Consider the following 22702-nt stretch of genomic DNA (forward strand, 5'->3'; position numbering starts at 1 on the left):
ATGGGGTTAATTACTATTAATGTGAGGCACATTCAAAATTCATCACACCTCACGCCTCACATCAGAAAACGGAAGAACTTTTTTTTTTTTATTACTATTGGCAAAGTATCGAATTGGTATCGAATTCGCAATACTAAACGAAGTATCGGTATCGAAGTCCAAATTCTGGTATCTAGTCAGGACACTGCAGTAAGATTATAGTGTGTTTATATGGCTGCACATAGCGATATAGCTATAATCGCTATGTGCTGTGTAAATGAATGGAGATTAGTGTATGACGCTGATTAGTCTGCGTCATACAATTCTCTCCACAACACCCACTTGGCCAAAAAGTAAAACACGCCCAGTTGTCCATTGAGAAACTCATTAGCATAAAGCTAATATAGGTCATAACTCTGTAAAAAATTATCGTTTTTCAATATATAAAAATCACTGCTGTAATCTACATTACAGCACCGATCACATCATGTACAATATAGGCCACTTATAATGTAGTGACAGAGCCTCTTTAATTTTTTTTTTTTAATGTACAAAAAAATATTAAAAGTTCAAAACCAAATACCCCCTCTTTCCCAGTTTTCCCCTAAAGTAATGTAAAAAATTAACAATTTTGTATCTCAATGTCCGTAAAAGTCCAAAAATTTTTTAATATAACATTATTTGACCCTTATATGGAATGCTTTGGAAAAATAAAAAGCACGCCAGAATTGCTGTTTTATTTAGTCACTTTAGCTTTCAAAAACTACAGCTCACCCGCTAATAACTAGCCCTCACACTGCTCAAGTGATGGAAATATAAAGTTATGGCGCTCAAAATATGAAGACACATTGGTTTTTTTTAGTAGTTTTTTTTTTAACAATTCGTTGTTTCTTTGTAAAAGTGGTAAAACATAAAAATATAGATATTTGGTATCAGGGAGTTAAATGCATGGCTGAAGTCTTGGTGTCGAGGAGAAGGCTTTGGTTTCCTAGAGCACTGGGCTGACTTTTCATTGGGGTACAAACTGTATTCTGCAGATGATTTGCACCTGAATGGAAGGGGGTCCGCTGTGCTGGGGGAGAGAATTCTAGAAATAGACTGTGGGGAGAGGACTAGACAACAGGATAAAGAGATCCTCTGGTTACAAAACCACATTGAAGATAAAAATGCCCAAATCACATTTCTGACGCTGAATGTTTAAAGTGTATATTCACAAATGGCATAAGTCTAGCAAGCAAAATGGGGAAGCTGGTGGCCTTGATACTGGAAGAAAATATAGATATAGTTGGTGTTGCTGAAACATGGCCGGACTCTTCACATGACTGGGCTGTAAATCTACAGGGTTTTACACTTTCGGAAAGCGAGGACAAATAGGAAATGTGGTAGTGTATGTATGTGAGAAGTGATATGAAGGCGAGTGTGAAAGAGACAATAGTGAGTAAAGACTTTAATTCCACCCACAAATGTTCTCCTCACAAAGGGAGGTGAACACTGGAAAAATTACTTTTGGTGTAATCTATAGACCCCCCCCCCAATATAACTGAGGAGATGTTATAAACAGATGGAGCGGGCTGCACAGGTGGGTACTGTAGCGATAATGGGAGATTTTAATTACAGGGATATTAATTGGTGCCATGGTTCGGCTTCAACTGCATAGGGGAGAAATTTCCTCAACCTGTTACAGAAAATTTTTATGAGCCAGTTTGTGGAAGACCCGACTAGAGGTGAAGCTCTGTTGGATCTGGTCATTTCTAATAATGCAGATCTTGTTGGGAATGTCAATGTTCGTGAAAACCTTGATAACAGTGATCACAATATAGTTATATAGTTATATTTTACCTACACTACCGTTCAAAAGTTTAGGGTCACTTAGAAATATCCTTATTTTTGAAAGAAAAGCACAGTTTTTTTCAATGAAGATAACATTAAATTAATCAAAAATACATTGCTAATGTGCTAAATGGCTATTCAAGCTGCAAACGTCTGGTTTTTAATGCAATATCTACATAGGTGTATAGAGGCCCATTTCCAGCAACCATCACTCCAGTGTTCTAATGGTACATTGTGTTTGCGAACTGTATTAGAAGGCTAATGGATGATTATAAAACACTTGAAAACCCTTGTGCAATTATGTTAGCACCGCTGTAAACAGTTTTGCTATTTAGAGGAGCTATAAAACAGACCTTCCTTTGAGCTAGTTGAGAATCTGGAGCATTACATTTGTGGGTTCGATTAAACTCTCAAAATGGCTAGAAAAAGAGAGCTTTCATGTGAAACTCTACAGTCTATTCTTGTTCTTAGAAATGAAGGCTATTCCATGCGAGAAATTGCCAAGAAACTGATGATTTCCTACAACGGTGTGTACTACTCCCTTCAGAGGACAGCACACACAGGCTCTAACCAGAGTAGAAAGAGAAGTGGGAGGCCCCGCTGCACAACTGAGCAACAAGACAAGTACATTAGAGTCTCTAGTTTGAGAAATAGACGCCTCACAGGTCCTCAACTGGCAGCTTCATTAAATAGTACCCGCAAAACGCCAGTGTCAACGTCTACAGTGAAGAGGCGACTCCGGGATGCTGGCCTTCGTGGCAGAGTGGCAAAGAAAAAGCCATATCTGAGACTGGCTAATAAAAGGAAAGGATTAATATGGGCAAAACACACAGACATTGGACAGAGGAAGATTGGAAAAAAGTGTTATGGACAGACGAATCGAAGTTTGAGGTGTTTGGATCACACAGAACATTTGTGAGACGCAGAACAACTGAAAAGATGCTGGAAGAGTGCCTGACGCCACCTGTCAAGCATGGTGGAGGTAATGTGATGGTCTGGGGTTGCTTTGGTGCTGGTAAAGTGGGAGATTTGTACAAGGTAAAAGGGATTTTGAATAAGGAAGGCTATCACTCCATTTTGCAACGCCATGCCATACCCTGTGGACAGCGCTTGATTGGAGCCAATTTCATCCTACAACAGGACAATGACCCAAAGCACACCTCCAAATTATGCAAGAACTATTTAGGGAAGAAGCAGGCAGCTGGTATTCTATCTGTAATGGAGTGGCCAGCGCAGTCACCAGATCTCAACCCCATAGAGCTGTTGTGAGAGCAGCTTGACCGTATGGTATGCAAGAAGTGCCCATCAAGCCAATCCAACTTGTGGGAGGGGCTTCTGGAAGCGTGGGGTGAAATTTCTCCCGATTACCTCTGCAAATTAACAGCTAGAATGTTAAAGGTCTGCAATGCTGTAATTGCTGCAAATGGAGCATTCTTTGACTAAATAAAAGTTTGAAGGAGAAAATTGACAAATAAAAATCATTATTTCTAACCTTGTCAATGTCTTGACTATATTTTCTAGTCATTTTGCAACTCATTTGATAAATATAAGTGTGAGTTTTCATGGAAAACACAATTGTCTGGGTGACCCCAAACTTTTGAACAGTAGTGTATACTGTAAAAAACAAACACAGGCTGGGAGGGCAAAAACACTTCATTTTAAGAAGGCCAATTTCCCCAGGATAAGGGCTGCAATTCAGGATATAGACTGGGAAGAACTAATGTTAAATAACGGTACAAATGATAAATGGGACATTTTCAAATCTACTTTGGGTAATTATAGTGCAAAATGTATTCCTATAGGTAACAAGTATAAACGACTAAAATTAAACCCCACGTGACTTACACCTTCTGTAAAAAGGGCAATATATGACAAAAAAAGGGCATTTGAAAAATACAAATCTGAGGGTACAGCTGTAGCCTTTGTAAATGATAAAGAGCTTCATAAAATCTGCAAAAATACAAAACGAAAGGCAGGTGGCAAAAGATGGCACAATAAATCTCCAAAAAATCTTCAAATATATAAATGCAAAAAAGCCATGGTCTGAATATGTAGGACCCCTAGATAGTGGTAATGGGGAGTTGGTCACAGGGGATCAAGAGAAGGCAGAGTTACTAAATGGGTTCTTTAGCTCTGTATATACAACTGAAGAAAGAGCAGCTGATGTAGCCGGTGCCAGTGCTGTTAATACATCAATTATAATACTGAATTTGCTGAATGTTGATATGGTCCGAGCTAAGTTAAATAACATAAATGTGCACAAGGCCCTGGGACCAGATGGGTCACCCAAGAGTTCTTTAAGAGCTTAGTTCAGTTATTTCTGTCCCCCTTTTCATAATATTCAGAGAATCTCTAGTGACTGGTATAGTGCCAAGGGACTGGCGCAGGACAAATGTGGTGCCTATTTTCAAAAAGGGCTCTAGGTCTTCCCCGGGTAATTATAGACCAGTAAGCTTAACATCCATCGCGGGAAAAATGTTTGAGGGACTATATACATGATTGTGTCAAAAAATAGTATTCGAATTGACAGCCAGCACGGTTTTACTAAGGACAGAAGCTGTCAAACCAACCTGATTTTGTTTTTATGAAGAGGTGAGCAGAAGCCTGGACAGAGGGGCCGCTGTGGATATAGAGTTTTTGGACTTTGCAAAGGCATTTGACACTGTCCCTCATAGACGTCCAATGGGCAAATTAAGGACTATAGGTTTAGATAGCCTCGTTTTGTAATTGGATTGAGAATTGGCTCAAGGACCGTATCCAGAGAGTTGTGGTCAATGATTCCTACTCTGAATGGTCCCCGGTTATATGTGGTGTACCCCAGGGTTCAGTGCTGGGACCACTATTATTCAGCTTATTTATTAATGATATAGAGGATGGGATTAATAGCAACACTGCTGTTACCTACATTACAGCGCCTATCTCATTATGTAGGAGATAGGGCACTTGTAATGTGGTGACAGAGCCTCTTTAACATGTCCAGGTAGGAGTGGCCAGTGACCGTATCCTCGGCAAAAAGAAGGGACCTGAATTAATTAAAATTAAGCCGTGAAAATGAAGAATTTTTTTTTCCCAATAAGATGTCGTTTTAGGTCAACATTTTTCATTTTCACAAGAAGTAAAGGAGAAAAAGCACCCCAATGTTTGTAAAGCAATGTCTCCTGAGTACGGCTATACTCCATATGTGGTTATAAACTGCTGTTTGTACATATGGGAGGGTTCAGAAGAAAAGGAGTGGTGGTTGACTTTTGGAGCGTAGATTTTGCTATAATGGTTTGTGGACGCCATGTCGCATTTGCAAAACCCCTTATGTAACAAAATAAGTGACCCCATTTTAGGAACTACACTCCTAAAGGCATATATCAAGGGGGTGTAGTAAGCATTTAGACCCCACAGGTGTTTTTCAGAAATTAAAGGGGTTATCCAGAGAACAAAAATGTTCTCTTATACACTTATTCAATATATAAGTTACTTTGTAATATACTTTGTATGTTTAAGACACTAAATATAGTCTGTAGGCACTGTGGTCACGCAATTCATTATTTCTGTAGTTTTCCTGTTCGTGATGACGCCCCGATACTGCTACACGTGACATTGAAGCACCTCTTCATTCACTTGGTGTCGGTGCATCATTCACCACGTGACTGAAATGGACTGGGGCTGATTAGAAAACCCAGCCCCCTGCATCAATACCTCATTGTACCTGTGCAGGGTCTAAGTGACGTCAGGAATCTCCCATATTCATTCTGCGCAATGGCCGAGGATTCCGGTGCGGTACCATAGAAGCCACTAATGTCACTTTATAGTGACGTCAGTGGCTTATCCAGCTTCGAAATACATGAAGAAAGCCTGGTCAACGCTTCTTGAGGAGACATGACCGCAGCGTAAAGTACACGGTGGTCGAGTCGTCCACCACAAGGGCAGTGCGCATCGGCACTAACAAGGATTCAATGGATGCTAACAAGAAGTTTTACCTCTGACATCTTCTATTTCTGCTGTGGAGGTAAAGGGCTAAAATAAATGTGGCACGCTCAGGATAGAAAGGGCAGAGGGATTTCTTGGGCCGGAGATAACTTTGAGCGTAATGAAAAGCATCATGGGACATGTAGGATAAGAACTAAGGAATAACTTGATGTCCTGCCTAGAACCTGGCAGTAATACAGCGTGTAAGCTGACATAACGATCTAATGGTAGGAGCTTTTGGAGTAAAATTGTTTGGGATGAAAATATAAATATAGTGTAGATCAATGTGTTAGGTGTTTGGTGCATTTTTTTTTAATTTTTTTTTCTCGCCGTCGGATAATCCTTTTATATGCAGTGGATGATGCAAAGTTAAAATTGCAATTTCTCCACTGATATGCCATTTCACCGCACATTATGTTGTGCCACTGGAGAATCTTACCCTATAAATTGTTAAGCGGGTTCTCCCGGGTATGGCAATGCCATACATGTGGACGTAAACTGCTGTTTTGGCACACTGTAGGGCTTATAAGGGAAGGAGCCCCATTTGGAACGCGGATTATGCTTGCTAGTAGTTTTCTTTGAGTATTATTGGTGTTTCAGTTTATAATGTGGGGGCATATGTAATCTGTGCGGAGTACATCAGGGCATAATATGAGTGTATCATAATTGGGTAAATGATAAAACTATCCATAGATGTGTGGTACGCTGTGAATCAATCCGTTATGGGCAGGCTGGTGTCGCACTGATAAACGGTGTCCTTTCTTATCCCCTGTTGTAACTGCACCTTTTGGGGACTTTTAGTTTCAGAAATTTTGCTAGGAAAAGGTTTCCTGATATAAGACTGGTGCCCATGTTTCCAGCTATGTTCCTTCCCTTTCTAGTTCTAAATACTAGGGCCCTGAAACTGAAGGAATGTTCCCCTCCAGCCTGCACATCGGGATGTTTTTTCATCACCGCATTACTAGTGCTACAACTTCTTTATTTTTTGGTTGTTGGAGTTGTGTGCGGGCTTGTTTTTTGCGAGACAAGCTGTAGATTTTATTGGTACCATTTTGGAACACACGTGACTTTTTGATCACTTTTTTTTTTTTTCATTTTTTGGAAGAGGGAATTACCAAAAACAAGCAATTCTGGAATTGTTTCTTATTGGGGTTTTTTTCGGCATTCTCCGTGCGCCATAAATTATGTTAACTTTATTCTGCGGGTTGATACGATTACGGCAATACCAAATTTATATAGGTTTTTTTTTCATGTATTACAGCTATTGCACAATAAAATCACTTTTTAAAAAAAAGTAGTGTTGCTATATTCTAAGTCCCATAACTTTTTTTTTTTATTTTAGCTGTGTGAGTTTTATTTTATTTTTTGCAGGATGGGCTGTCTTTTTTTATTGGTACTATTTTGGGGTAAACTTTAATTTTTTATCACTTTTTTTTTTTTTTTTTTTTTTATAGTTTCATCTTTTGGGAAGAAATATGACCTAAAAACAGTGATTCTGGCGTTTTGTCACATAGTTTTTTATTTTTTTTTACAGCGTTCACCGTGCAGGATAAATTTATGTAAAAGTTTTATAGATTGGGTTGTTGCGGACGCACCAATACCAATTATGTATAGTTTTTGGGTTGTTTTTTTCCAATAATAAAAGACTTATGGGGAAAAAAAAGGCAATTTGGGGGTTTTTAACCTGAAACTTTTTTTTATATTTACACAAGATTTTTATTAACTTTTAAAAATTTTATTTTTTTGTCCCACTAGATCACTGTTCTAATACACTGATCGCAAGCCCATGAGAACCTGCCGGAGGCGAGTCCTTACAGCCTACCGTACTAGGCAGACGCGGAGGCCATCGTTGGGCCTCAGGTTTCCATACCAATAATCGGCACCCCAGCGATCCCGGTCAGCTAAAAACCCCTCAGATGCTGCGATGTCTGAGTTAATCATCTGAGGGTTTAATCGGCCAGAACGGAGACTAGCTCTGGTCCTGGCCATTACAGCAGGGTGTCAGCTGTAATATACAGCTGACACCCGGCGGTGATGGTGCAGGCTCTGCTTCTGAGCCCGCACTATCGCCACAATGTAATGGTACTGCGGTTTGCGGGAACTCCTTCTTGACCGCGCCGTATATATACGGCAGATGTCGGAAAGGGGTGAAGGCATTTTAAGGCCCTGGTAATTAAGGGGTTAAATGCCGAACCTATTAAAGTTTTCGACAGCACATCTCCTTGTGTAAACGGGAGATGTGGTGCCGACATGTTAGAAATGTATGGGGAGGAGCGATCGTAGTAACGCGTCGGACTGTGTAAGACCGCCTTAACCCTCCTGGACATTTTACCATCCTGCCTTATCTAGGCCTTCAACAGTACCATAGAGCTGTAATGAACTCATCTACCCTCTAATGATAATGATCTACCCTCTAATTATAATGAGATGCACCTGATTGTGCTGTCCCAATCTATATGTCAAAGCTGGCAAGTGAGCTACAGAAAACTAGAAGCATCAGCCTATGGTGACTGCTCTAGTGGCCACTGAAAACTGTAATATTTCAAGATATTTTTGAATGTGGGTAGTAATAAAGAAAAAAAGAGTTTATGACCATAACCTGATTTAACCCCTTAATGACCAACCTATTTTAGACCTTAATGACCAGGCTATTTTTTACGTTTTTCCATCGTCGCATTCCAAGAGCTATAACTTCTTTATTTTTGCGTCGACATAGCTGTATAAGGTCTTTTTTTTTGCGGGACAAGTTGTATTTTTTAATAGCACCATTTTGAGGTACATATTTATTGATTAACTTTTATTAACTTTTTTGTGGGGGGGGGTAGAAAAAAATCTGAAATTTCGTGTCACTTTTTTTGCGTCTTAAATCTACGCCGTTTACCGTGTGGTATAAATAACACAAGTTTATTCAGCGGGTTCTTACGATTGCAACGATACCAAATTTGTATAGTTTTTGTATGTTTTACTACTTTTACACAGTAAAAACGTTTTGTTTTTTTTTCAAAATTATTTGTTTTTGTGTCTCCATATTTGAAGAGCCGTAACGTTTTTATTTTTTCGCCGATGCAGTTGTAGGAGGGCTTTTTTTTTTGCGGGAAGACTTGTAGTTTTTATTGGTACCATTTTGGAGTAGATGCGACTTTTTGATCACTTTTTAATCACATTTATTTAAAGTCAGGATTCACAGAAAACAGCAACTTTTCCGTCATTTTATTTTTTACGGCGTTCACCGTGCGGGTTAAGTAATGTAATAGATTTATAGTCTGGGTCGTTACGGACGCGGCGATACCAAATATGTGTAACTTTTTAACTTTATTTTGTTTTTTTTAATAGTAAAGCAGTTTGTAAGGGGAAAAAGTGGGTTTTACATTTTTTATTTTTTTTTCACTTTTTTTTTTAAATTAACTATTAAACTTTTTTTTAAACTTTTTTACTAGTCCCACTAGGGGACTTCACTATCCTCCGATCGTTATTATAATACACTGCAATACTTCTGTATTGCAGTGTATTACTTCCTGTCCGTTTAAAACGGACAGGCATCTGCTAGGTCATGCCTGCGGCATGATCTAGCAGGCATTAATTACAGGCAGACCTGGGGGTCTTTATTAGGTCCCCGGCTGCCATGGGAGACACAGACACTCGGCGATCTTATTGCTCCCTCCCTCTCTCCAAAACCACTCTGATGCGGTGCTCGCTATTGAGCACCGCATCTGAGGGGTTAAACGGGTGAGATCGATGCTAATATCGATCTCACCCGGCAGAGCAGGGACGCCCTCAGCTGCCTCTGGCAGCTGAGAGCAGGGAGATTTGACAGCTCCCTGCTCTGTTTACTTATTCCGATGCCGCGACGTAAAAAGTCTATGGCATCGGAATAGTGACCGACGTAGTGACTGACGTAAAAAGACTATGGGCTGGTCACTAACGGGTTAAATTAACCCCTTTAACGACACGGCCAATTTGAGTTTTTTGTTTTTTCCTCCCCACCTTCCAAAAGCCATAACGGTTTTATTTCTTCGTCGGCATAGCCATATGAGGGTTTGTTTTTTGCGGAACAAGTTGTAGTTTTTCATGGCACCATTTATTTTACTGCATAATGTATGGGATGCTGAATTTTTTTTATTTGTGGGGTGATATTGGCAAAAAACAGTGATTGAGCCATTTTTTGGGGGATTTTGTTTTTACGGCGTCCATCAGGTGGTTAAAATCTACATATTCACCTTTATTCTACAGGCGATACCAAATTGATTTGTTTTTATGTCTTACCACTTTTAAAAAAAAAAATTTAGAACTATCTGCTAAAAAAAATAAAATAAAATTTGTCGCCATTTTCTGAGAGCCAGAACTGTTTTTTTATTCTTCTGTCAATTTAGCGGTTGTGAGGGCTTATATTTTTTTTAGTCTAGAGTCCTGTTGCATAGAGAGAGATTATTTCAACAATCTTATTGACTTTTCTACAGCTTGTAGTTTTCACGATATAATTTTGGGGTACATGTGACTTTTTGATCATTTTTTTTATTCCAAAAAGCTCCAGGCTGTAGAAAAGTCAATTAGATTGTTGAAATAATCTATCTCTATGCAACAGGACTCTAGACTAAAAAAAATCACTTTGGTGCCTTAAGGTTGTTGTCCAGACTCGGGGTGATTCTTATTATATATTTTTTCCCATATACAGGATAGGTCAGTCTATGATTGGTAGGGGTGATACACCCATACCCTGCCTCAATCTGTTGTTCTGGCTGCCTCAGGGCACCGGATGTTATGCAGTGGCCAGTGTTGGAAGCAGATGGCTCCGTACACTGTATAGCGGCCGTACTGCAGCTCTGCTCCTATTCACTTGAATAGGAGCAGAGCGGCAGCACGGCCACTATACTATGACCAGAGTCATCTGCTTTCGACACTGGCCACTGCATAACATCCGGCTGCCTTCGGGCACCAGAACAACTGATTGGAGGTCCCCGGACCCTGCACTAATGATCATATACTGATGACCTATCCTGTAGATAGGTAATCCGTATGAAAAACCACCCTGTGACAGGACAACCCGTTTAAGGCACCAAAGTCATTTTTAGTTTATTTTAGCCTGGAGTCCTGCTACATAGAGCTAAATTATTTCAACAATCTAATTGACTTTTCTACAGCCTGGAGCCCTGTGTTTTTAGTAACTGTTATAATCTAATTTTAATGCTATTTTTGGTGCAAAGTTGCGTGAAGGTGGTCGACCGTTTCAAGTGTGTGGGGTTTTTTTTCTCGTTTATTTTTAATATATTGGATTTGGTTGTTCAATAGCTTCTGGTCGTATCAGCCATGTTTTTGTCATATTTGCAAGGTAAAAAAAATAATTGTGTTTTGAGTTCCTGCAGTTTTAATGTATTTGTGGAAACATGCGTGTGTTACATTTTTTTTACTATCCTGCCTAAAATAAAATATATGGTCTTTTGGTGATTTTTTTTTTTTAACACTTATGGGTATGTACACTAAGGCACAAGTGGCATGTATGAGCAGTACTTAGCTTGAACTGTTAGGTTTATGCTTGGGTCAGACTTAAAGAGGCTCTGTCACCAGATTTTCAAACCCCTATCTCCTATTGCAGCAGATCGGCTCTGCAATGTAGATAACAGTAACGTTTTTTTTTTTTTGTTTTTTTTTTAAAACGAGCATTTTTGGCCAAGTTATGACCATTTTTATATTTATGCAAATGAGCCTTTCTTATGTACAACTGGGAGTGTATTGTGTTTTGTACATCTGGGCGTTTTTTACTTGTTTTACTAGCTGGGCGTTGTGAATAGAAGTGTATGATGCTGACGAATCAGCATCATCCACTTCTCTTCGTTACCACCCAGCTTCTGGCAGTGCAGACACACAGCGTGTCCTCGCGAGATCACGCTGTGACGTCACTCACTTCCTCCCACAGGAACTTCATCGCGTTGGATGAGCGAGGACACGCTGTGTCTCTGCACTGCCAGAAGCTGGGTGGTAACGAAGAGAAGTGGATGATGCTGATTCGTCAGCATCATACACTTCTATTCACAACGCCCAGATGTACACACACAATACACACCCAGTTGGACATAACTTTAAACACGCCCAGTTGTACTTAAGAAAGGCTCATTTGCATAAATATAAAAATGGTCATAACTTGGCCAAAAATGCTCGTTTTTGAAAACAAACAAAAAACTTTACTGTTATCTACATTGCAGCGCCGATCTGCTGCAATAGAAGATAGGGGTTTGAAAATCTGGTGACAGAGCCTCTTTAAGTTATACATTTTTTATGAAATATTAAACTTTGATACAAAACTGTATAAAGCCGCCTGTGAGTATAAAGTGCTGAGTGGTATTTTGACAATGTATCAGGAATCTACTTTTTTGTACTTTTTAACTAAATACATATTAGACGTGACATAGAATGCTGATGTAATGTTGATTTCGCTAGGATCTGCTAAAATGAGTAGTAGCACAGCCAACAGATGTACATACTCCGCTCTTTTTTTGTTTGTATTTGGTAGAATTTATTTAGTGCTAAATGGTCACCCTTGTGTACTTTCTTGCCTAGATCTGTGCTCACTGCCAGGAGCCTGGAGCCACCCTGGGCTGCTTCAATAAGGGTTGTGCATGCTGCTATCACTTCCCATGTGCCATGGACTCAGGTAAGGGTATAATGCTGACTACTAGATAAGTTGTGTTGCTGTTAATTTAACATAGAAAATAAGCATCCCTCTCCTTTCCTTAGCGGTTGTCTAAACTAGATGCCAATCATATTCGTAATCAGCACATTTTAGCAGCAGCTCACACAGTCTCATTAGTTTAGTCAGTCATTTTTACAGTTGATTCGGAAGGTCTTCAGACCCTTTAACTTTTTTCACATTTTATGTGGAGGCCTTCTAAAAAAAATAATCAAGTTTTTCCTATCATTCTGCACTCAATAGCCTATAATGACTAAGTGAAAACAGAATTTTAGAAATGTTAAAATTCGCATGGACATAAGTATTCAGACCCTTTGCTATGACGCATGAAATTTAGCTCTGGGGGCCTCCCATTTCTCTAGATCTATGGAATGTTTCTACAACTTGATTGGAGTCAACCTATGGTAAATTCATTTGGTTGGGCATGATTTGCAAAGACACACCCCTGTCTATATAAGTTCTCACAGCTGACAATGCATATCAGATCAAAAACCAAGCCTTGAGGAGGAAGGAGCTGCCTGTAGAGCTCAGAGACAGGATTGTGTGGAGTCACAGATCTGGCGAAAGGTACAAAAAAATGTCTTCTGCACTGAAAGTTCCCAAGAGCACAGTTACCTGCAGCAGCATCATCAGCGTTTGCAGGTAAGTCGATGTAGCTACTTACCTGCAAACGCCGATGCTGCTGCAGAATCAAATGTAGCCTCTGGTGCCGATGTGTCCTCGCTGGTCCGACACGATGCAGGACCTGGGGCAGGAAGTGAGTGACGTCACAGCGTGATCTCTCGAGAACACGCTGTGTCTGTGCACTGCCAGAAGCTGGGCGTTTTGAAGAGAAGTGGATGATGCTGATTCGTCAGCATCATACACTTCTATACACAACGCCCAGCTAGTAAAAGAAGTAAAAACGCCCAGATGTAACGAACACAATACACGCCCAGTTGTACTTTTACTTTAAACACGCCCAGTTGTACTTTAGAAAGCCAAAAATGCTCGTTTTAAAAAAAAAACAAAAAACGTTACTCTTATCTACATTGCAGCGCCGATCTGCTGCAATAGGAGATAGGGGTTGCAAAATCTGGTGACAGAGCCTCTTTAACCTGCCCATACATGTGCAGCAAGTACTAGGCAGGGCTGTAAAAACCCTGTCTCACTATAAATTTTTCTCCGATCTTTCTCCATTATTTAGATATCAGTGCTGTTATATTTGGCGCCCGATGTTTAAATAACCACCTGAACTGTCAATGGGGCGTGTAATTGGCAAGGGGGCGTGTTCCATCGCTGTGACACTGTCCAATCCCCTACGGACAGTGTCACAGCACGAGCTAGAGAGAGGAGAGCGTGTGCACGTGCAGCCCCGCCGCCACCACGGAACAGAAAAGGAGAAAAAGAATGAGAATTCTTCTTCTGTTCCATGGCGGCTGGAGTATCTTTGGCAGCGGCATCTGAGCTGTGCGCGAATGCATGCCAGCGCGCGCATACGCACGCGCCCACTCTTCAGCTCTTGGAAGACCAGCACGACAAGACTGTGATTTCTCGCGAGAGATCACAATGTATTTTCCTCGTCTGCCGAGAGCTGATGAGTGGGAACGCGCAATTTAAGAACAAAAAATTGTTTTGTGCCACCATGTTCGGAGACCAATACCTTTTTTTATATTTCCGTTGATTGAGCGGTGTGAGGGATTATTTTTTGCGGCGCGAGCTGTAGCTTTAATTGGTACCGTTTTGGGCTACATGCGACTTTATGGTCACTTCTTATTCCATTTTTTTGGGAAGGTGAGGTACCCAAAAAACAGCAATTCTGATGGATATTTGTATTTTACGGCGCTCACTCTGCGGGTTAAATAACGTTATAGTAGAAGAGTTCTGACTTTTACCGACGTAGTCATTCCAATTATTATTTTTTTATTTTTTGTACATTACTTTGTATTTAACAAAATTGCATAAAAAGTGCTAAAATCTGTCGACCTAAAAATTATACACCACCGCTCCATCGACCAAAAAAAAAATATGAATCTCAGAATATGGAGACATTTGGATTTTTTTTTTAACAAATTGTTTTCATTTTGTTAAAGTAATAACTATAAATATGGTATAGTCGTTGTCATATTGACCCGCAGAACATGGAATTTTTACTGCAGTAAAGGCCGTAAAAACGAAACCCAAAAAACTGACAAAAGGGTATTTTTTTTCCCAATTCCTCCCTACAAAATATTTTTGACGTTTCTCGATACATTATATGGTACATTGAGTTCCATTAAAAAAATCAACTTATCCTGCAAAAAACAAAGCCCTCATACGGTCATGTTAATAGAAAAATAAAGGCATGGCTCTTGGAAGGTATGGAGAAAAAGACGAAACTCAAAAAATGAAAACTGGCTCTGGTGAGATGGGGCCACATTGAATAAACGTTACTTTATTTGTTTTATTTGAAATGTTCGCCAGGAGGGCTAGTGTAGCGACTTAAATGGGTTGTCCGCTTTGGACAATCCCTACTTGTTAACCCCTATCCGCACCAGGACGTAACTGTCCGTCGTTGCGGGAGGTTACTTCCCGCACGAGGACGTACAGTTACTGAGTTTTTCCCGGTGCACACGGTCGGCGACATTGTGCACCGGGAACCGGGAGGTCAGCTGTAGCTGACAGCTGACCCTCCCCTCTTGCCGGCCAGCGGTCCTTTGCCGCTGATTTCGGCAAATTAACCCCTTAAATTCGGCGATTGGTTGCAATCGCCAAATTTTAGGGGTTTCGATCATATCGTCAGACCCCGGTCTTAAATCGCGGGGTCTGCCGATAGTTAGTATGGCAAAGGGAAGCCAAACAATGGCTTCCGGGTCTGCCATGGACGGAAGCCCATCAGGACCAACCTTTGGCTGGTCCTGATAGGCTTCCTGTCAGAGTGACAGGAAGTCACTGTGTCGTTCCCGATGCGCACTGTCGGCGACAAGGTGTGCATCGGGAACTTGGAGATCAGCTGTCCCTGACAGCTAACACTCCAGTGTTGCCGATCAGCGGCTCATCGCCGCTGATTTCGGCAATTAACCCGTTACATGCGGGGCTCGATTGCGATCTCCGCATGTACAGGGTTTGTACCACATCAGCAGCCCCCGTGCAATTGTGGGGGCTGCTGATGCTTGTAATGGCATCTGGAGGCCAGGCAACGGCCTCCGGGTCTGCCATGTATGGAAGCCTATGAGGATCAGCCTTTGCTGATCCTCGTAGATCAACTGTCAGAGTGACTGTGACGTCACACTGACAGTTGGAATACGTTACACTACCTAGGTAGTGTAATGTATTCTAGCAGCGATCAAAGCTGCAGGTCAAAAATATAAAGTGAAAAAAGTTAATAATGTTTTAGAAAAGTGTAAAAATAAAAGGTTTTGTTTTCCTATAATAAGTCATTTATTATAGGGAAAAAATGAAACCGTTAAAAAAAAAAAAAAAAAAAAAAAAAAAGTACACATATTTGGTATCACCGTGTTTGTAACGACCCAAAGTATGAAACTATAATGTTCATTTTTCCGCACGGTGAACGCCGCAAACAAAATAAACGGAAAACTGTCAGCATCGCTATTTTTTGGTCACCACCCCTCCCAAGATATAGAATAAAAAGTCGCATTTACCCCAAAATGGTACCAATAAAAACTACAACCCGTCCCGCAAAAAACAAAACCTCCCACAGCTTTTTTGACAAAAAAGTTACGTTTGCGTTGCAAACCCGACATGGCACTGAAAACCAATCCAGCAAAATCTGCGCTCCAAAATCCAAAAGGCGCTCCTTCCCTCCTGAGCCCTGCTGTGGGTCCAAACATCCAGTTTACGACCACATATGGGGTATTGCCGTAATCGGGAGAAATTGCTTTAGAAATGTTGGGCGGCTTTTTCTCCTTTATTCCTTGTAAAAATGAAAAAATTCTATGTTTCCACAGAAAAATAGGTGATTTTCATCTTCACAGACTAATTCCACTAAATTCTGCAAAAAAAAACTGTGGGGTCAAAATGCTAACTATACCCCTAGAAAAATGCATTGAGGGGTGTAGTTTCCAAAATGGGGTCCAAATTGGCGGTTTCGACTGTTTAGGTACCACAAGACCACTACAAACGACATGGTGCCTAAAATATATTCCTAAAAAAAAAGGAGGCCCCAAAATCCACTAGGTGCTCCTTTGATTCTACGGCCTTTGTTTCAGTCCATTAGGACACTAGGACCACATGTTGGATATTTCTAAAATCTGCAGAATCTGGGCAATAAATATTGAGTTGCGTTTCCCTGGTAAAACCTTCTGTGTATTTGAAATTTGTAAATTTCACCTCTACTTTGCCTTAATTCCTGTGAAACGCCTAAAGGGTTAAAATACTTTCTGAATGTGGTTTTGAATACCTTGAGGTGTGCAGTTTTAAAAATGGGGTGATTTATGGGGACTTTCTAATATATAAGGCCTTCAAAGCCACTTCAGAACTGAACTGGTCCGTGAAAAAATGGCCTATTGAAATTTTATTGAAAATATGAGAAATTGCTGCTAAAGTTCTAAGCCTCGTAACGTCCTAGAAAAATAAAAGTACGTGAAAAAAAATGATGCAAACATAAAGTAGACATATGGGGGATGTTAACTAGTAACTATTTTGTGTGGTTTTACTATCTGTTTTGCAAGGAAATACATTTACATTTAGAAAAAAGCTAATTTTTGCAAATTTTTGCTAAAATTTAAAGTTTTTCACAAATAAATATTGAATTTATCGACCAAATTTTTTCACTAACATAAAGTACAATATGTCACGAGAAAACCATCTCAGAATCGCTTGGATAGGTAAAAGCATTCCGGAGTTATTACCACAAAGTTATTCTGATGCATATGCCTTTTTACTGCATCAGGATAAAGTAAACAGAGCAGGGAGCATCAAATCTCCCTGCTCTCAGCTGCCAGAGGCAGCTGAGGGCTGGGGGCGTCCCTGCTCTGCCGGGTGAGATCGATATTAGTATTGATCTCACCCGTTTAACCCTTCAGATGCGGTGCACAATAGCGCGCACCGCATCTGAGTGGTTTTGGAGGGAGCTCCCTCTCTCCCACCGACACCCAGCGATACGATCGTCGAGTGTCTGTGTCGCTAATGGCAGCCGGGGGCCTAATAAAGGCCCCCAGGTCTGCCTGGAGCGAATGCATGCTAGATCATGCCGGAGGCATGACCTAGCAGATGCCTGTCCGTTTTAAACGGACAGGCAGTAATACACTGCAATACAAAAGTATTGCAGTGTATTACAATAGCGATCGGAGAATCGCATATTAAAGTCCCCTAATGGGACTAGTAAAAAAAGTTAAAAAAAAGTTTAATAAAGTTAATTTTAAAAAAAATGTGGAAAAAAATGAAAAACCCAGCTTTTCCCCTTACAAAATACTTTACTATTTAAAAAACAAAATAAAGTAAAAAAGTTACACATTTGGTATCGCCGCGTCCGTAACGACCCCGACTATAAATCTATAACATGTAGCTACTTACCTGCAAACGCCGATGCTGCTGCAGAATCAAATGTAGCCTCTGGTGCCGATGTGTCCTCGCTCGTCCGACACCATGCAGGACCTGGGGCAGGAAGTGACGTCACAGCGTGATCTCTCGAGAACACGCTGTGTGTCTGCACTGCCAGAAGCTGGGCGTTCTGAAGAGAAGTGGATGATGCTGATTCGTCAGCATTATTCACTTCTTCACAACGCCCAGCTAGTAAAAGAAGTAAAAACGCCCAGATGTACATACACAATACACGCCCAGTTGTACTTTAACTTTAAACACGCCCAGTTGTACTTAAGAGCCTCATTTGCATAAATATAAAAATGGTCATAACTTGGCCAAAAATGCTCGTTTTTGAAAAAAAACAAAACGTTACTCTTATCTACATTGCAGCGCCGATCTGCTGCAATAGGAGATAGGGGTTGCAAAATCTGGTGACAGAGCCTCTTTAAGACGCGAAAAAGAGTGGCGAAATTTCAGGTTTTTTTCTATCCCCACCCCCCCCCCCCAAAATGTTAATAAAAGTTAATCAATAAATAATATGTCCCCCAAAATGGTGCTATTAAAAAATACAACTTGTCCCACAAAAAACAAGACCTTATACAGCTATGTCGACGCAAAAATAAAAAGGTTGTAGCTCTTGGAATGCGACGATGGAAAAACTTTAAAAATGGCTTGGTCATTAAGGGGTTAAGGCTATGTACCTCTATGGCTATGTAAGCAGAGCGTTGGAGACTTTTATACACTATGTGCCTCAGCATGGCGACCCTGCTCAGTAACTTCACGTAGTCTGCCACTTCGTGGCTAAGTTGCTGTGGTTCCTAAACGCTTCCACTTTAATATAATACCACTCACAAGTGATCGTGGAATATCTAGGAGGGAAGACATTTCATGAACTGACTTGTTACAACAGTGGCATCCTATTACAGTACCACGCTGGAATTCACGGAGCTATTTAGAACGACCCATTCTTTCACAAATGTTTGTAAAGGCGACTGCATGACCAGGTGCTGGACTTTATACACCTGTGGCAATGGGACTAAATGAGACACATGAATGCAATGATTAAGAGCTGTGTCCCAATACTTTAGTCCATATAGTGTATTTGTTGTTTTCACAGACCTACAAAGAGAGGGTCACCGAGTAAGACCGTCCGCTGTACTCCTAAACCCAGTATGAGCAGAGGTTTGAATGAATAAGTTCTAAGTTATACTCCATTCTTTGCTATAAAAATATACCTCAACCGTCTTACCTTCTCCTCCTCTATAACATGCTGCCGCCCACAGATTGGACTGGATTTTCAATGTGAACGGTTCCCCCTCCGTAAATGAGGACACAATGCCGTTTTATTTGGAATCCGTTCGAGAACCATTTAAAAATAAATAAATGGTTACTGTACATAATACCATCCAGCTGATGGAAGAAAGATTAAAGCTAACCTTTTCAAACAATGACACCGATCCAGCACAGGGCAACTTTTTTAATTACGGTGGAATTAAAAATTGTCTTTCAAATTGAAAAATATCCTGAAACAAGTGTATTCGCTCATAATAAAAAAGCACCCTTTGCATTGAAGAGGAGTGCTGTGGGATTTCTATATATAACAATTTATGGACATAATCCCAACCACAGGACACCCTTGCCACGCATTGGGAGTGCCGATCAGAATTCTTTCATTTGAATCAGTCTAGCACATTTACATTTAATGTACCAAAAGTAATACAGCCCTCAGACATCCATACAGCGCAGTCCCTGAAACCCTTCCTTATATATCCAGTGCATCAAAACATAAAAAATGATGCAATCTTGATACAGGTTTTTGTTATGTTCTTTTCCTATTACAGCATATTATTAAGGACTGCCATTTTTATTTTGTTTTTTTGTTTTCTTGCAGAATGTTTACTAACTGAAGAAAACTTTTCAGTACGGTGCCCCAAGCACAAGGTAAGGAGAACCGCATGTTGTGCATTACATCATCTTGGGGATTATATTAAAAACAACTCGGTGGTTGTTTTAGGCTTCGTTCACATCTGCGTCAGGGCTCCGTTCCCTCTGAGCTTTCCGTCGGAACAGAGCCCTGACTGACACAAACTTTTTATTTCTTAGTGTTGTTCAATATGTATACAATAAATTGTGCTCAGAAGGCATTCACCGCTACTGGATCTGTCCCCAGTGGTACTCGCAGTTAACATTTTCTATTTTAGAGATTTACATATCACACACACATACACTGCCAGGAGCAGTTTTGTAGAAAGCATGTCTTTTGGTTTCTTCTGCGTTTTTTTAGTTTGTTTTCGCCCACACGCCAAGGTCGCTGCAGGTGGCTACACAAGCAGGGAGAGTGGGACCGCTACGTTCTTAAGAGCACAGCATGTAAAAATCACTTGGTTTTTTTGTTGCAGAACTAACAACAATGTTCCAAATTGTATGGACAATTGAAGGAGTTATGTGAGATTAGAAAATGATGGCTTTTTTTTCTTCGATGCCGCTCTGGTCCATGTCCTGCATCTCTAGTGTTACAGCTCAGCTGCTTTCAAGTGAATGGGGCTGAGCTGCAATGCCAGACACAGCCTATGGGCAGCAGTGGTGGTGTTTCTGTGAAGAGAGCAGCCATGGTTTTCCCATTTCATACAGCCCCTTTAAGGGGACGTTCAACTCCATATCAAATTCTAGCTCCAATTTAAGACTCTTCTGTAATATAATTACAATATAACACCATGAAATATACTGTTGTGCATTTTTGATCACCTCTTTTTCCAACGCTGTAAATTAATTTCTGCATTCATTCATTGACCACACTGGATTATCCGTTTTATTTGTGGCAGGATACTCAAAACGTACAAGTAAAAGAAATCTGGACTGGAGGATCTTTGGCAGAAGAATGCTGTTAATATATGTAATAAAAATGGTGCCGGTGAGCACTACCACGTTAAACACAAACCATAGAGCGGATAACGGCACTTTTTATGTATAGGTGCTCATCTCTTAGATACTTCTGGCATAGATCCTCCAGTCATACTCCAGTCCAGATTTATAGATAGATGGATAGATGGATATCTATATATCTCAAACTCTCCTTTTAGCTGCAGCCACTGGGAGCTGTATAAACATTCCTAAGCATCAGGGGAGGCAATTTGATGTTCCTTCAGCAGGGTTCACTCTAGGTTCTCAGTGCTTCCTACATTGAATATATTTGGGACTGGTAGTGTCAGTAGGGTTGCTTAGCAGACCGAGGCATGCACATATGAAGGCCTGCAGTTATAAGATGTATTATTTGAAAGAGACTTGTGAGTGACATGAGTATGGGACACCAGAGTGTGTTGACAAATGTCGGCACCCCCCCCCCCCCCAATCAGCTGTTTTAAAGGGGCGGCGGCACTTGTGTGAGCGATGTTTCTCCTTCGTTCCTTACTTTCTCCGTTCTGTTAATTGCCAACGCACTTGTAGCGGCAGTTCATAGTATTACATAGTGCATCCTGGTGCCATCTCTTCCCCAGATTAGCGACACACCCTGTCCTCCACATGATGTAAAAGATTCATCAGACCAGGCTACCTTCTTCCATTGCTCAACGGTTCAGTTCTGATTCTCACATGCTAATTGCAGGCCCTTTTGGCAGTGGACAGGGGTCAGCATAGGCACTCTAACCGGTCTGCGGCTATGCAGCCTTAAATGCAGGAAGTTGCGATAGTTCTGACACTTTTCTATCAAAGCCATCATTAAGTTTTTTTTTAACAATGAATTCTACATTCATTTTTCTGTGGGATTAAACCAGACAGGCTAGCCTTCCCTGCCCACGTGCATCAATGAGCCTTGGGTGCCCTTAAAGAGGCTCTGTCACCAGATTTTGCAACCCCTATCTGCTATTGCAGCAGATAGGCGCTGCAATGTAGATTATACTTCTCAACAGAACGCCCAGCTAGTAAAAGTAGTAAACACGCCCCGATGTACGCACATAATACACGCCCAGTTGTACTTTTACTTTTCAACACGCCCAGTTGTACTTTTGCAAGCCTCATTTGCATAAATACAAAAATGGCCATAACTTGGCCAAAAATGCTCGTTTTTTAAAAATAAAAACGTTACTGTAATCTACATTGCAGCGCCGATCTGCTGCAATAGCAGATAGGGGTTGCAAAATCTGGTGACAGAGCCTCTTTAAGCTTGTAGCCGGTTCACCAGTTTTCCTTCCTTGGTAGGTACTAACTACTGCATACCAGAAACACCCCACAAGACCTGCTGGAGATGCTCTGACCTAGTCGTCTAGCCATCACAATTTGGCCTTTGTCAAAGTTGCTCAGATCCTTACACTTGCCCATTTTTCCTGCTTCCAGCACATCAACTTCAAGAACCCATATACTTGACTTGAAGCACTTGACAGGTGCCATTGTAATGAGATAATGAATGTTATTCACTTCATCTGTAAGTGGTTTTAATGTGCGGACAGGTTTACAGGTTGCATTTTTGTAATGCAGGGAAAAAAACGCATATGAAAAACGCTGAAACGCTTTGTAAAAACGCATCAGTATTTATAAACGCATTCATTTTTACCAAAATGCATGCAGTTTTAAGATGCCTTTTTCTTTTAACATTTCAAAAACGCAAAAGAAAAACTCCCCATAAAAAACCTACAATGTGAACCCAGCATGTATAGTTTGAGACCTTTTTTATTATTTTGAGGAATATCTGTCTTTTAGCAGGCTCCCCGTTTTATTTTATGTTTGTACTATATTCTTGATTCCTCTTTTACCTAC

At 40.6% G+C, this 22702-nt stretch overlaps 1 protein-coding gene across 4 annotated transcripts in view; it reads left to right on the plus strand.

Moving 5' to 3' along the window:
- Positions 1-22702, plus strand: part of TCF20 (transcription factor 20) — a 180909-nt gene that overhangs the window by 116060 nt on the left and 42147 nt on the right. For all 4 annotated transcript variants that reach the window (XM_075833542.1, XM_075833545.1, XM_075833544.1 and 1 more), the window contains exons 3-4: positions 12322-12415; positions 19845-19894. In XM_075833542.1, the coding sequence (XP_075689657.1) occupies positions 12322-12415; positions 19845-19894 (144 nt within the window). The remainder of the gene's footprint in view (positions 1-12321; positions 12416-19844; positions 19895-22702) is intronic.

Source organism: Rhinoderma darwinii, chromosome 7 (genome assembly GCF_050947455.1).
Source record: "Rhinoderma darwinii isolate aRhiDar2 chromosome 7, aRhiDar2.hap1, whole genome shotgun sequence".
In the NCBI taxonomy this organism is placed as follows: domain Eukaryota; kingdom Metazoa; phylum Chordata; class Amphibia; order Anura; family Rhinodermatidae; genus Rhinoderma; species Rhinoderma darwinii.